This window comes from Python bivittatus, unplaced genomic scaffold (genome assembly GCF_059951505.1).
Source record: "Python bivittatus isolate LINGU-HERP-01145 unplaced genomic scaffold, Pbiv_v1 ctg000730_np1212, whole genome shotgun sequence".
Taxonomy (NCBI): Eukaryota; Metazoa; Chordata; class Lepidosauria; order Squamata; family Pythonidae; genus Python; species Python bivittatus.
This window is the reverse complement of record NW_028277109.1, coordinates 1,535,011-1,550,686: the sequence shown is the minus strand read 5'-3', so window position 1 is coordinate 1,550,686 and position 15,676 is coordinate 1,535,011. Positions and strand designations below refer to the sequence as shown.

Here is a 15,676-nt window from a genome sequence, read left to right as displayed (position 1 = left end):
GGGGAGGGGGACTGGAATCCAGAGAGGCCCTTCAGCTCTTGCCCACACAGCTGTGCTTGGAGGGTGCCCGCAGGGAGGAGAGTCCCAGTCAGCAGCAGCCCCCAGGGGGGCTGTGGTGTTCCCGTCCCTCCACTGTCCAAGCAGGACCCGGCCAGCTTTGCATACTTCCCAGGGCTGCTGCTGTGGGTCTTGGGGAGCCTTGCTGGTGGGCTCCCTCGCAGCCACGTCTGGAGCTCCCTTTCCGCAGGCAGCTTCCCAGGGGTTCCTTGGAAGGTCTCGCGTGGGCCTGGCAGAGCACCATCTGCAGGTGGGACGTGCCTGTGCCTGGCACTTAGGCCATTCAGGCGGTAACCCTGGCTCTGACATGCAGCTGAGCGCTGCCTCCTGGCCTACGCCCAGCTGCACTTTGCTCCTGGCAGGGGGGACCCAAGGGGGCTGCTTCACTGCCCTCTCCCCAGCTGGGCTGCAACCTGCTCTCTGGGTGCTGGAGCTCAGCGGGCAAAGGGGCCTGGTGTGAACTCTGCCCATCCTGGGGACTGGGGTTCGGAGAGGGGAATGGCGGGGACAGGCCAGCAGCAAGATCAGGCCCCAGCCAGGGCTCAGTGCCCACAAGGCTCTTGCCTGGCTGCCCCCGATGGGCCAGCCTTTCGGCCCCCGTTGCCTTCGGGGGGAGGCCAGGGCTTGGCATTCCAGCGGCTGAGCTTTCGCCCTCTAGTGAAGGCCTCCCTCTCCTGCCTGCCTTGGAGACCCCCTTCCTTCCATCCTTTGGCCCCAAGAGGTCCCCCCCAGCCCCCCAAGCTGCTTGTCTGCCGGCTTCCTCAGTGGGAATCGTGGGCTTTTTTGCTTTGGTGCTTTCTGGTGCTCTGGGCCGCTCTCCTTGGGCAGGAGGGAGAAGAGGGGCCCTCCAGGCCTGAACCAGAGGGCCCGCAGCCCCTCCTGCAGACCTTCTCCAGCGCCAGGGCTCTGGGCCCGGGAAGCAGCCAGGGCTGGTGGGGCTCACCCGTTGGAGGCCACTCCGGCCTGCCTCGGCCCTCCCCTCAGAAAGCACGGGTGGCCCGGAGGGGAGGGCAGGGTCGGGTGGAGAGGCCGCCTTCCCTGGAGCGCCAAGGGTCCCTGGCTGGCCAGCTGGCAGCCCACTCACCCATCCAGGGCAGCTCCAGACACATCTGTGACTGACTTAGCACTGCGTGCTAGGGCAGGGGGGGACCAGGGAGCCCAGGGCTGCCACTCTTTGCCCCAATTTCTCCCCGAATAATTGGGCCTTGGGCACTGCCCCCATACCGCCGGTGCCAAGCCAGTCATGGGCCTGCAAAAGCAAGTGGGTTGGACCTCCCCTCCCTAGACCCGGTTTAGGGCTCTGGTTGGGGCGCTGAGGCTGCCTCCCCCGAGCATTCCCCATCGTGCTCCACTTGGGGTCTCCTACATATCCTGCCCATGGCTTCGTTTGCATAACGCCCTGGTTGTCCTCAGTTGCGGAGGCAGTGAACGCTGGCACTGCCCGCTCTGGGGCTGGGCCGCAGCTCGGCACCACCTCTGGAACGGGGCTCTTGCGGCTGCTGGTGGGGCTGCTGCGGAGGGCGCCGTCCCCCAAGACCCCCTGAACCCCGTCTGACATCGTGGGCAGCCTGTCCTGCCAGGAGCCGGAGTGTGCCCAGCTTTCCCACCCACTGACCAAGCACCACCCAGGGAACGTGGGGTGCCCCCGGGATGCTGCCCTGGAGGTGGCCAAGACCCTCGCTGCAGCACGGTCCCTGGCATGGCTGCTCGCTGGGCTCAGGGAAACGGGGGCGCGGGGGGGCCCAGGGCCCGTTCTGGCCTTGAGGACCTTCGAGGTCATTGGCAAGAGGGAGCCCCGTGATTCTGGGGTCTGCTGATCCCTGGCTTGGGGCTTCCGAGGCCCCTGTGGGGAGAGGTTAAATCCCGCCCAGCCCTGCCCAGGAGAAAGGGCCGTCAGTAAAGCGCCCGAGCACTTCCTCCCGGCTACCCCGCCCTTTGCGATCCCGGGTTCAGGGTTAGGCGTTGGGGCAGGCTCGGCCCTTCCACTTCTGACGGAGAGCAGGACTTGGGGGCAAGGCGCCGGACTCCCAGGGAAGGGGCTTGTGTGGGGTGCCTCTCCCCGGGCGGCTTGGGGGGCTGGGCCTTTCCCCGGCGGATGCCGCTAGCTCCGAGCACCCCCCGGATGTCCGGGGCTGCCTTGTGGGCTCGGCCTTTCCCCATAAGCCACACGGCTGAAGCCTCCTTCAGCCGGCTTCAAACGTTGCTACAAATAGACCGAGTGGTTCGATTTGCAGCAGGCAGGGCTATTTTTAGAAGGAACCTATTGGAGACTTGGCAAATCGTAGGGCAGTCCTTGTCATGTTTGCAGCAAAAGGGTAGAAATGATAATCCGCGGAACATGACTAGGCGCTCAGAGGAACGAGCCTCGCCAATAACTTTTTTCCTGCCCAGATAACTTTTGCCTGGCTAACCTGGTAGGGGTTTTGAGAGTGACCCTCCCGACGCCGCATACTTAGACTTCCAAAAACGTTTGACAAAATTGCTCACCAGAGGCTCTTGGAGAAGCTTAGCAGTCCTGCAGTAAGAGGAGCTGGTCTTTTATGGGTTGCTAGCTGGTTTAAAAAGCAGAAAGCAGAAAGTAGGCGGGCAGTTAGTTGTCTGATCCTTTGCCAGGAACACTCACAGGGTGACTTTGGGCAGACAGAATTGTAGAATCAAAGGGTGGAGGGACACGGGAGGCGCCCTAGTCCGACCCCACCTGGGACAGGACTCCCCATCGCATCCTGGGCCGGCGGCCGTTCCACTTTTAATTGAAAACCTCGAGTGCCCGCGGCACCGGAGGCAGCCGTCCCACCGCCTAACAGCTCTCATAGCCCAAACTGCCTCATCGAAGGAATTTGAGGTTGTTTAGTGGGTTTGGGCTAAGAGGAATGAGATTTTTAAGTGGATTGATAACTAGTTGAAAAACCAGCGATGGAAATAAATACAGGCATACCTTGGAGATACCCCAGGTTCGGTTCCAGACCACCGCAGTGAAGTGAATATCGCAATAAAGCGAGTCGCACGAAAGCCAAGCGCAATAAAACGAGGCATGCCTGCAGGCGTTTTCCTCAATGGGCGGAAGACGCAAACTCCCTCCAGGATTGCTGCTGCTTGGCATTCGGAAATGACTTTGTCTTAGGGATAAATAAGACTGCAGGTGATACCCGACTTTTGGGGGATGAAAATCAGAAGTGATGGTGAGGAACTCCAGGAGGATCTGTTCAGACTGGTGAATGGGCTTCCAAGTGGCAAATGTGATTCGGTTTAAATGAGCGTAAATGATGCGCGTTGGGGCCTCCCTGATTTCAGAGAGTCCCTTGCGGAATCTGAGTTGGCTGTAACTAATTGGGAAAAGCAATTTGGGGTCATAGGTTGGCTCAGTGGAGGGCAGCAGTGAAAAAGGCAAATTCACGCGAGGGACCATCAGGAAAAGGGTTTAAAATGAAACGGCCAATACCGCCTTGCCTTTGTACAGCTGTGGCGGGAATAACGTGTACAGTCCTCATTGCTGCACAGTGCAAAAGAGGGTCACCTTCTTTGTAAAGTAAAAAATCAAGATTAGAGCATTGGCGGGGGGGTGTGTGACTGATATCCTGCCTTTCTTTTAGGAGCTCAAGACGGAGCTCGGATCCTGCTCCATCCTCCAGATCCTTTCCCTGGTTGATGTGGATGGCTTTAGAAAAGGGGTTGGATGAATCTCTGGGTTGGAAGAGAACGGAGGGGCGAGAGGCATCTGTGGGCTTCTCAGCAAGGCTAGGATGGGGTTGGGGAGCTCGAGATCCAGCGTATTTAATTCTGAGGCTTTCACGATGCTCTTCAGTGCCACGAAGGAAGGAAGAGGAGAGGATGCCCCCGGCCCCTCTGTCCCCAGGCCCTCCACAGCCTTCCCTGCCTGCGCATGGCTGCCAACCTTGGCCTCTTCCCCCATCCTGGAAGTCAAAGAGCAGGGGGGCGGGCTGAGAGAGGAAGCGGACTGAAGGGTTGCAAGTTCAACATAAAATGGTGAAAAAGTAACGCAAATAGGTGGACTTGTATCCTTTGGAAGAATGTTCACCAAAGGCAGCGAGTGGATGGCAAAATTCTAAGATGTGCCAATGCTGGTGGAACGGTCGTGGGTAGCGTGGCATCTGTTGTGACGGATGCAAGGAAAATGGCCGTCTGTAAGCTGGTGTCTCTGCCCACTCGTTCTAGGGAAGAGAGAGCTGGGCACGTCAGGAGAACGGTAACCGTGGGTTAGCTGAAGTGGGAAGGGTCCCTAAGCAGGATGCTGGTGAAACCAGAAGAGGAGGATGAAGGGTGGATGGCTGAGCAGAGGACTGAGTCACCCGCGGGAGAGGAGTGCGCCGAGGTGCTTGGTCGTAGACAGAATGCCTGAGGACAAAGCTGCCCGTCCGCTCTGTGAAGGGGGGGCCGAGAAGGTTCAGTCTGGCTGAAGGCAACGGGGTCCTCAGAAGCACAGTGGGAGGGAAGGGAAGGCCAGGCCAGCGCGGGGCCAGACACGGAGGGCGGCTGGTGTCCTTTTCGTACGTCACGCCACGTCACGCCACGTCACGCCTTTAATCTGTCTTCCTGCTTTGGGGCCTCTGTGTTGCTTGTCCCTGGAGGGAGGAGCGTGGATGTCTGCATCCGTATTAAAACATCAGGGTTTTATTGGTTAGGGTGTAGCATATTAGGCTGAGAGACAGATTTTGCCATCATCAGAAACCACGCCTGGTGGATTCCCGGAACCCTTAACAAGCTATAACTGCCGCGTCCAACAGCAGGCTACAAATGCCTGCTGTCGTGGCCTGGGTCCAGCCGTGAAGCGCCCCACCTCGCTTGAGCCTGCTCCAGTGTGGGGCGCCTCCCACTTCCTGACTTCCTCTGGTCTCTCTCCTGAAAACGGGGCTCACAGGAATTCCAGCCATTACCCCCTTGGCTTCCAGGGAGGTACTCTGGGGCTTGGCTGCCAAAGACCCATCTTAATGAGGGGGTGGGGGCCCATGGTGCCCCAGGGGCCAGGGCTGCATCAACTCCCAGAGGGGCCTCCCCCTGCAGCCTGCCTGGGAGCTTTCCTGGTTGTGTGGCTGGCTGCAGCTCTTGTGTTGCAGGATGGTTTTGGCATGGGGAGAGGAGGGGCCAGAGCGGTGCCAGAAGGCCACGGAGCAGAGCCACTGCCCACTCGGGAGCTCTGCCTGGACGGGGGGCTGGCGCCGCCTGCAGCTTGGCATGCTGGCGTGCTTGGAACTTGGCTAAGGCTGGACTTGCAGAGCCTCAGGCTGCTGGTGCCCTGACCTTCACGGAAATGGGGGTGGGGGCGGTTCTGCAGTGAGGTCGTTCTCCTTCCCGGCCCCCTTTTCTTACACAGGTGCTTCACGGCTTCCTTTGAGCACATCTGAGTCCAGGTCTGCCCAGAAATGCGCCTCTCGGAGGAAAGGAATATGGATTTTTAAGCATTTGCATACTGGGATCTGTGGGTCTGTCAGTCTGCCTGCCTCTCTGCTTGCATTCAAATGGCCGGAGGCCGGAGGCATCCGTCCTGCTTGGCCGGGACTCTCCGAGGTGAGGGTCGGTCAGCAGCAAACCCTAAAGAGAGGGTTCAGTGATAGCGATGCTAAAAAAAATACAGCCCCCCGAACGCCATAAAGTACGGAGATTAGGAACGGCAGATCAAAGTTGAAAGATACCTCACGCTGCCTTGCCTGCCGCTGTGTCAGCCGGGGGGGGGGGGGGGCAGCTTCCAGGGTCCAGCCTCTCTCGCCTTTCCCAAGGCGGTGCAGTGGGAAGGGGCCCGAGGCTGGGCTGCACCCCTCACCGCCCCCTGAGCAGCAGCCCCTGCTTTGGGGGCAAAGGACCAGAGGGGCCCGGTTGGGGGGTGGAGAGGTGCTCCCTGCCCGAGAGGAGGAGCTGCAGCACGGCTGGCCAGGCTGTGGGGGGGGGCTGTAGCGGCCTGGGCCTCGCGCCAGCCGGGAGGAAGGGAAGCGTTTCTGGGGATCCCTCGGCTCCCTTTACTCCTGAGCGCCCTGGTGGGGCGGGATTTCTCCCCTTTTCCTCCGAGCTGCCTTGGCCCCCCGTGGATTGACACGGGGGGGCGCAATGGGGAACCTGCGCAGTAGGACTCTTCCTGGGGAACCGGCACCTCCCGCCACATCCTCCCTTGGTTCTGAACTAATTGCAGAGGGTTAATTGCCTGCTTGAATGTGCTAACCGTTCATCTGGAGCACAACTAGTTTTACCTCGGCCTCGTTTGTTTTACTCTTTTAGTGGTGCTGATTATAATAATTATTAATGATTTTGATGCTTGTTGTGATGTTATAGTTTTGCTCTGGGTTTTGGTGGGGCAACGAACCACTGGGGAGCTGGGGAAAAGCCCGTAAGGAAGGGCAGACCCTTTGCCCGAGGCAGGGCTGCTGGCGGGGGCCGCTCAGGGCCGGGAACCCGCGTGCCCTCCCCCCACCTTCGCCCACCTGCTGCCTCTCCTCTCCGCATCCGCACGAGCTCCCCAACCCGGGGTGTCGACCCCCGCGCCTCTTGTAGCAGGGGAGGGGGGCTTTCTGTCCCTTTGCCTCCCCAGAACAGCCTGGCCTGGCTTGGCCCCACTGACCCTCTGGCCAGAGAGGGCCCCCCTGTGCTGCCCGGATGCCCCGGCAGCAGCTTCTTCCTCGGGGCAGCAGCCACTGCGAGGGATGCTGTGGCAGCCAGGCCCCCCTCCCCGCCCCAGCAGTCAGCTGCAGAGTCAGCTTTCAGAGGATGGAAAGAGAAAGAGCAGAGCTGGCTCAGCTCGGCGCCTGCTTGCTCGGCCTCTTCCCTTCCGGCCGGCAGGATAGCCCTCCTAATGCTACCAGCAAGGCGAAAACCTGTTTCTGCCCTTCTGGTTCTCTGCGCCTCTTTGGGAAGCCCCTTCCCCCAAGAGGGAGCAAGACGAAGGCGCATCGGCAGGGAGCAGGCTCAGAGACCGAATCCTAGGACCGGGCCACGCACGTGAAGCAGGGCTGCCATGAGGGGAAGGTCGCCCAATGGCGGGGGGGGGGGGGTGACAGACAAAATGGATGGGGGCCTTCCTCACCAGGCTCCTCCTGCAGTTCTTGGAGGGGCCGAGCCGGAGGAGGGCTCATGGGCTACCTGGGCGGAACCGGAGGGAGAGCGGAGGGCTGGCCTGCACCTCTAGCCACGGAGTCGGGCCCCCTGACTTTGGCCAAGCGGGGCATTTCTCTGGAGCCCTGCAAAGCTGACAGGCCATGCCGGGGGGAGGAGGCAGCCGCAGAGCTGGGGGCTGGGGGAGGTTTTGAAGGGTTGGATGCTTCCTGGGACCTGCAGCCTCACTCTCGGGGGCCAGCAAGCCTGCCTGCCTGCCTGCCTGCCTGCCTGCCTGCCTGCCTGCCTGCCTGCTGCCGTCGGGCCCAAATGTACCCTTGAAATGGGGCCCCCAGAGATCTGAGTCCTTTGGGAAGAGCCCTCTGGGTGCCTTGCTCTCTCCCCACGCCGTCCCGTCCCGTCCCGTCCTGTCCCGTCCACTTGGCTCACAGGGAAGCATTTCCATCTTAGGCTGCCCCTGTAGCATCGCCATTTGAGTCTAACTAAGAGGCCATCCAGAGACCCCCCATCCTGCTGTGGGGGCGGTCCTGAGCAGATTTCAGCACAGCCTGGTGCCTGGGTGAGTGGCCAGAGTTAGCTATTGGGGGAGGGGGAGAGACCCTCCTCACCAAGGGACCCCTTTAGCACCAAGCCAGAGCCCCCCTCCCAGGGAGTCCCGAGGGGTGACTACTCTGTCTCTGGCTGGTGGGCATCGAGGGGGGGAGCTGCCTCCTCTCCCTGGGAGGGGCACCCTTCCTCCCCCCCTCCCCAGCCACTGCACTTGCAATACACCGAAGGCAAGTGGAGGATTTGAGCATTCGGGAGAGTTTTATTTAATTCCAAGAAACGTTCCTTGACATTTATTCTTTAACTGGAATGGAGCTGGAAGGTTTCCTCTTCACCTGCCCTGTCCCCAGCGTGCAAAGACAAGGTCTTCTGCATTTCCGCCTAGCTGGGCCCCCGATCTTTGGGGCTGGGGCTGCTTTCACCCCCCTCCCCCACTTCTGGCATTCAAGGTAATCGTTTAGGGACATTGCATTCTTAAAAACTTCAACAATATTTATTAAAATACAAAAATACAGTTGTCTCAGAGTTACAGTTAGACTGTTCTGGCTTTTGGACCAGTGTCCTCTCCCTCCGCCGCCTTCCCCTCTTTCTAGGTGGCCCCGATGCCCTCCTTCCGTCCAACCCAAGAGAGCCAGTCTCAGAACAATAAGGGGTTTTCATAGCGCAGGAGGCAGAGGCAGATTTCGTCCCTCCCCGCCAGAGGATGTGATGCGAGTGGGCCAGGGAAGTCCCCCCCCCCATAAGGGAGCAGACAGAGAGGGCTTGTGCCCTGCTCAGCACCCCCCACTGCCCTCCGACAGATGGGAGGGGCTGAACAGCAGCAGCTGGGAGGAGGAGGAGGAGGAGGAGGAAGGGCAGGGGGAGAAAGTGGGGGCGGGGATCATACGTCAGGGTGCCCACCGGACACATCGCTTCCCTAGCATCCTCCTCCTCCTCCTCCTCCTCCTCCTTCTCTCCCAGCCAAAGATGGTTTGTGCACCAGGCCCTGCATGTAGAGGGTTAAGCAGGACCGCAGGAATGTGGTGCAGAGCGAGAAGCGAGTGGCTGGCCTGGGCTCTTTTTTCATCTGGGGGGAAGGAGAGCAAACAAGCAGCTCATCCCCCCCTCCTGTTTTCTCAGGACTGTGCAACCCCCCCACCCCCACAATCCTCACTGAGAGAGGACAGAGCACTTAATCTTGCTGGTTTAATTTTTTTGCAATTTGATACAAGTATTTAATTCCCTTCTGATAACTGTCTTTAAAAAACGAAATAAATAAAAATGACCTTTTTATTGCATTTGTAACATTTTGGCACAGTACAAACCCTTGGTGCACCTTCCCACCCTCCCACCCACCCCTTTTTTCTTTTTGAAATAAGATAACTGTAAATATGGAGACTGCTTTTTTCCAAGGCTTTAAGAAAAGAGCGTCTCTATAGAAACGGGTTTGTTTTTACTGCATTCTAAGTAACATCTTCTAAAAAGGACAAATCCCACCCTCAGCTGTTCCTTGATTTTGAAATGTTCTATCTCCGCCATGGTCTTTTGGAGCAAGGCTGTTTATGTTTTTGCTTTAAATAGGTCTGATTCCAAAACTCACAATGGGAATTTGTGCCTCTGTTCTCTTGGGGGAGGGAGGGAGTCTGTAGTTAACGCTTCCTTTTTAATACAGCTAACAAGTTAGAAAATAGGCTTTTCTTTACATTTTAGTATAATCTGCTTCTTCTTTCAGCCCAAGACTTAATATAGAAGCATATACAAGGGGGGAAAATTGCCCACCTGCCCTCTCGGTATGAAAGTTGGTTTTGTCTGTTGTGCATCCTATTGCATTTTATTTAATAATGGCGGGGGGGGGGAGGGAAGGAGTCAGATCTGAGTTTCCTGCACTTTCTCCTTGGGGTGGGTTTGTATTATATAAGGTTCAGCAATAGTCGTGACTGTGGGGTGCATTGAGTTCCCCAAACAGTTTTCTGTCCAGTGGGCCCCATGGGAGGGTTTGTAAGCGTTGTAGTGGTCATGAATAGCCGGTAGCACAACTGCCCCCTCACCTGACATGCCTGACGCGGTCGAAGGGGTGGTGGTGGCAGTTGTGGCTGCCGCCGCCGCCGAGGCCGGAATGTCTTCATCCACCTGTATGATTTCCACAGTCCTGGCGGCCCCCACAGTACTCCTCTGCTGGTGACGCTTGCGAAGTTTGTAAAAGACTATCAACATGGCTGCTGCCAGGAGGGTCACGGCCACAAAACATCCAATGATGATCTTGGTGGTCTTCATCACCTCATCCAGGCTGGTCTGCATCTTGTCGTTGCTGTCCAAGGTGGCGTCCTGCCTGGGCATCTTGGTGGTCTGGATGAGCACGGTGGTGGTGGTGGTGTAGGCCGGCTGGTAGCCCGTGGACGTGGTCGGCACCGGCTTCGTAAACTTGGGGAAGATGTTTTCAGGCGACGTCTCTGTGGTCTCCACAGTGACCGTGGTGAAGAAGCTATAGTTGGAAGTGTTGAGTTCAGCCGTGCTCACGTTGAGGTAGGCCGAGGCGTTGGAGTTCCCTGCCACGTTGGTGACCATGCACGTGTATATCCCCGTGTCCGTGAGGAAAACCTGTGAAAAGTTCAGGGTGCCGTCATTAAGAACGGAGATTCGAGGGTGATTGGAGGCGTGGCTCAGCACCGTCCCGTTGGGCAGCAGCCACCGCACGGAGGACATGGTGGGGGTTCGGCACTTGAGCTCGGCCACCCTCCCTTCGGAGATGTTGAGGTCCCGAGGGGCGTCCATGATGAAGGGGGCCGAGCACCGGAAGGCTGTTTGGTCCACCTCCACCAGGAACTTGCCCCGCATGTGCGCGGGGGCATGGCAGCGCCCACAGCAAGAGGAGTTGGTGGGGATGTACTCCCGCAGCCACCAAGACAGCCACAGGATGTCGCAGTCGCAGTTCCAGGGGTTGTGGTGCAAGTGCAGCTCCACCAGGTACCTCAGGGGCGCAAAAAGGTCGTGGGGCAGAGAAGTGAGGTTGTTGTGAGCCAGGTTGAGCTCCACCAGCGCCGTCAGGTCATCAAAGGCGTTCCGCTCAATCAGGCTGATCTGGGCGCTCATAATCCACAGCTTCTTGAGCGACTTCAGTCCGTGGAAGGCGCCCGGCTTCATGGCTGGGAAGTTGTTGCCGGACATCTCCAGCTCCTCCAGCCCCACCAGAGGGGAGAGGTTGGGCATCTCTCGGATGCCACACATGCCGAGGTTCAGGTACTTCAGGTTGTACAGCCCCTCGAAGGCCCCCTCGGAGATGTACTTGAGCTTCTTGAGCTCGCCCAGGTCCAGGCGCATGAGGGAGGGGACCCGGTTGAAGGCGTAGGAGGAGATGCTCTCGATGGGGTTGTTGCGCAGCCAGAGCTCCCGCAGCTTGGACAGGTACTCGAAGGCCCCACTGGGCACCACCGTCAGCCAGTTGTCGAAGAGCTCCAGCGTGTTGAGGCTGGCCAGCCCGTTGAAGGCCCCCACCTCGATCTGCCGGATGGCGTTGCGCCCCAGCTGGAGCACCTCCAGGTGGTGCAGGTGGCGGAAGGTGTCCGCCTGGATCACCTTGATGCTGTTCTCCATCAGGTTCAGGTGGCGGGTGCTGGAGGGGATGCCCGGTGGCACCTCGGCCAGCCCCCGGCGGGTGCAGACGACTTTGCTGAGCTGGTTACTGCAGGAGCAGACGGAGGGGCAGCTCTGCAGCCCGGGCCTGGCCGCCAGGGCGCACGCCAGCAGCCACGCTTGCGCCACGAGGGAGGCTAGGCAGGCGAGCGGGGCGGCGTTCCGGGCGGGCTGCCGCAGGAGCTTCATGGTGCGGCGCGGGCATTCTTCACCATCGCTGGGGACTCGGAGCCGACGGCGGGGCGAGCCGCCCTCCCGCCTTAGCCCGGCTGGACCCTGCCGCCGCCGCCGCCGCCGCCGCCGCCGCCGCCTTTCTCCATCGAGCGGGGAGGGAGAGCGGGGCGGGAGGCAGCGGCCGGCGGGCGGGCGGGTTGGCTGGACGGAGGCGGTCGCGGGTCGCCCGAGGGCCGAGTCAGGCCTCCCGAGGGGCCGGCGGGGCGGCCTGGCTCCGCGGCACTCCGCGCTTCGCGCCCGGGCGAGCGGCGCCGACGCTTTGCGGGCGCGTCCTTGGGCGGCGGGACAAGGGCTGGCGGCGGCGATGGCGGTGGCGGTGGCGGTGGGGGCGCTGCGGGGGACGCTGCTCCATGGCCGGCGCGGCGGCGGCGGCGGCGGCGGCGGCGGCTCCCGCTCCCTCTCGCCTCGCCTCGCTCCCTGCCCGGCGGGGCGCAGCGCCTAGGGCGGGTGGGGTCGGGCGGCGGCGGCGGCGGCGGCCGGCGAGCGGGAGTCCTGGGCGAGTCGGCGGGCTGCCCCCCGGGGCTCGGCGGTCGGGAGCTGCGGCACCTGCAGCCCGCCGCGCCTGCAGCCTTCAGCGGAGCCCGGCGACTGCTGCGGGAGGCGGAGGCGGCGGAGGCGGGCGAGCGGGGGCGGCGGCAGCGGCAGAGCCCCGGACCATTCTAAGCCAGCGCCGCGACTAGCGGCGGCGGCGCCCCTCTCGGCTCCCGGGGCTGGCGCAGGTAGCAGCCGCCTGGGCGGCTCTCGCATCCTTTTGTCCTTCACTCCGCCGCCGCCGCCGCCGCCGCCGCGGCCGCTGCTGCTGCTGCTGCTGCTGCTGACGCATCGTGTTCTCGGCAGGCAGGGCAGCAGCGTCAGGCGGGCGGGCGGCTTCGCTCGGCGCTACCAACGCCGCCCCTCGCCTCGCCGCCTCCCTCCGGGGCTTAGCGGGGAAGGCGGCCAGCCGCGCAGCCCTCAGTTGAGCGGAGCGGCCCCTCGGCGGCGCGAGCGGGGGAGGAGGCGGCCAGCCGGCCGGCCGCGGGAACAGCTACTGACTGCAGAGGGGCGCCGCCGCTTCCCAGGCCCTTCGGAGAGCCCGTGGCCGGACACCCCCTTTCTGCTCACGCCCCGCTGCAGCCCCGCTGGGGCCGTCTAGGCCTGGGGGTGGTGGGCGGGAGCAGGGGCGTGCGCTAGCACCCCGGAGCAGGAGGCACTGCCTGCCTGGCACAATCCCTTGTTCCCTTGTAGGTCGTGGCTCCGAGGTCGGCAGCCACGTTCTTGCCACCCTGTGCTGTCCTGGAAAGGAATCTGGGCTCTCCTTGGTGCAGAGCCTGCCTGGGCCCATGGGGGGTGGAGGTTTCTCTCCTGCCTGGTGGGTGGGGAGCTCTAGGATGGAGACAGAAGCGAGAGGCCGAAGGGGTCCAGGCCAGGATCGCCCCTCTGCAGTCTGGCTGTGAGAGTGAGGGGGAGTTGCTGGTGAGGGGGGCGTCTGGGGGTGGCTGCAGGAGGTGCCCTGGCTGTTGAGTGCAAGGCCAGGGTCAGCCTCTTGGCCAAGGGGGAGTTGCAGAGGCTGGTCCCCGGAGCCCCAGGTTGAAGAGGGCGCTGGTGGAAGAGTGTGTGTGGGGCAGGCCTTAAGTGGGGCCACTGGGAAGCCACTCTGTCCAGAGAAGGTGTGCCCCAGCAGAAGGGGCCTGCAGAGGACTCCTTGCTTCACCCCCGGCTGTCACCTTCTCAGGCCATCCAGCTGCATCAGGCTGTTGGGGAAAGCAAGAGGCCAAGAGGGCTGGCCGGTGGGAACGTTGGCCAAGAGTGGAATCGCAGCTTTGGTGGGGGGTGACAAAGCAGCAAGCTCTGTAGCTTCCAGCACCCACTGCCTTTTGGCTATGCTGAATGGGCTCCCAAGTAACCTCCAAATGCAAAAGACTGTTCACTCATCTGTGATTCCTCCTTATGTCAGCAGCAGTCTCAGTTCAAGGGAGAAAGGGCTTTAAGCATTTCAGGGACCCCTCACTTCACAATCCGAGTAGCTTTTCTGTCTTCTGAATAGAACTGTGTGGTTATTTATTGGATTTGCACCCCTCTTTTCTGCCCTAAAATGAGACTTAGGAATTTAAAGAATCATGAGTAACTCAGTCAAAGAGAAGAGCTTAAAACAAAAAGGCTATTTTGAGTTATGCGAGATAACATTCATAAAACTGTTTTCCTGATACTTTTAAAAATCTAGACTTCAGAAGTTGACAGGACGGAGCTTGACGCTGCTATTATGGGAAGTGAAAAGAGGATCGGTACTCTGGGTTCAGGGCGGTCTAAAAACCTGGAGGAAGTGCTAGAAAACCATAAAACAGCTTGCGTGGCTCCCATTTCACCCTGCCCTGCCCTGCCCTGCCCTGCCCTGCCCTGCCCTGCCCTGCCCTGCCCTGCCCTGCCCTGCCCTGCCCTGCCCTGCCCGTCAGCCGTCTGGAGGGAGGCAGCATCCGGCGAAAAGGTGCAGGATGGAGGCTCTGGGACCCTCAGCAGCAGGGCAGCACGTCCTGGAGGCCCCAGAAGGGGAGAGGTGGCTCAGGCTCCAGAGCAGGCTGTATAGGGCAGGGCAGGCCCGAGGAGGTCTGGAGGTCGCGCCAGGTGGGGTTGGGCTCCCAGGGTTGGGTGTGTCGATCTCTTCCCTCGGGGCTCCAGAGCGAGCCACGGGGTGCTTGCTGCTTGGCTGGCCTGAAGGGGCAAATGAAGGGTTTACCACGTCTCCTTACCAGCAGGGCCGGGGAGGAGGCCCAGGCGTGGAAGTTTAGCCTCATCCTTCTGCCTGACTGGCCCCCCTTCGCTCTTGCCGCCTGCGTGAGCCACGGGGCATCCAAGTGTGGCTAATCCAGGCTGGTTTCTGGAATTCAAATCCCTTGCTATCCCCTTGGCTGCTCTCTTCCTCTCGGTGGGAGGGCTACGCCTTCCTGCTCAGCCTTGGCAAGGATCCCAGTGTGCCTCCTGTGGCGGCTGCCCTCTTCTTGGGGGGCCTGCAGGGTTCCTCTGCTGCTCGGCTGGCACCACCAGTGGATGTGACTTTGCCCTTGGCGGTATCTGGGGTTTAGCGAGCCAAGGGGGACAGCTGGGAAGTCCAGGGCTAGAGACCCTTACCTTGGCCTGGCACTGCTCTCCTGCTTTTGCCCGGCCGGTCTCCTCTCCCGGCTTCCCCTCCTTTCTCCCGAAGCGAAAGGCTCCGGATTGTGAATGTCCCCCCGGACGGAGGCGTTGCCCCCTTTTTCTGCATCTTTTCCATACTGCCACACCTGGCCTGAGGTGGTGTCTGGAGGGTCCTGGGTGGGGTCACACCAGAGGCCTGATGGCATGAGCAGGTCCTCCTGCAGGATTCTTTCTTTTTCAGAGCAGCTGTGCGCAGGGTCAACATTTTCACTGAACTCTTCATCCATCTTGGGTTGGCATGCTCCTGTTCACAAGAAGCCACTTCTGCAAAGTGTTTTATAAAAAATGGCTATTCCTCTTTCCTTCTTAAAGTGGCAACTGATAGCTAAACACAGGTTGAAAAATGCAGCTAGCATTTAAAGCCACAATTAAAAATACAATATAAACATTTGTAAAATCAATCCAAGAGGTGAAGCCAGTTTAACGCCAGGAAATGTCAGAGGAAAAGGCCTGACCACTGCTAGCCGGATGATCCGCAAGCTGGGGGCAGCCCCAGGAAGGCCCATTTCTACGGGGACCCCTTCAGAGCCCAGCTTCAGAGGATCCCCTTCTAGCTACATGGGTAGACTGATGGATGCCACTGGGAAGCTGTGTGGGGCTTCCAGTGGTCACAGCCAATAACAGCCATTGCACCCTGAATGCTGCTGAGGAAGTGACACACCTGGCCTCGGAAAACTGATTTCTCGCTGCCATGTTTTGTGGTCTCTCTTTCTTGCAAAGCAGCTTCAAGGGTGGGCCCACATCGGGGATGTTTTAGAAGAGCAGAAGGTTGCTGAGCTTCTGGCCATTCTCCAGCCGTCACCACCCTTGGTACTTGGCCCCTTCCTGATGGGCACCCAGGCCCATGGGCACCGCAGAGACCAGCCCTGCTGCCTGGGGCCCCGTGAAGCTAGGAAAATGGGGGCAGGCGCTCTGGCCCCTGTGGGAAATGGGCAGAGGTCCTGGTCTGCCAACGAGCTGGTCGCCGAGACGGTGCAGTGGGTGAGGGACCACTCGCCTCTCTGCC

General features: G+C 60.5%; 2 protein-coding genes across 2 annotated transcripts in view; one reads left to right on the top strand and one right to left on the bottom strand.

Annotated features, from left to right (window-relative positions):
• SND1 (staphylococcal nuclease and tudor domain containing 1) overlaps positions 1 to 15,676 on the top strand; it is a 135,504-nt gene that overhangs the window by 105,575 nt on the left and 14,253 nt on the right. The window lies entirely within an intron of this gene.
• Positions 9,065 to 12,119, bottom strand: LRRC4 (leucine rich repeat containing 4). Its single transcript, XM_088129043.1, has one exon. The coding sequence runs from the start codon at positions 11,455 to 11,457 to the stop codon at positions 9,505 to 9,507; it is 1,953 nt and encodes a 650-aa protein (XP_087985169.1). The 5' UTR covers positions 11,458 to 12,119; the 3' UTR covers positions 9,065 to 9,504.

What these genes read in the sequence shown, in the direction of transcription:
- LRRC4 (XM_088129043.1), bottom strand. Translation starts at nt 11,457, where the DNA reads ATGAAGCTCCTGCGGCAGCCCGCCCGGAACGCCGCCCCGCTCGCCTGC.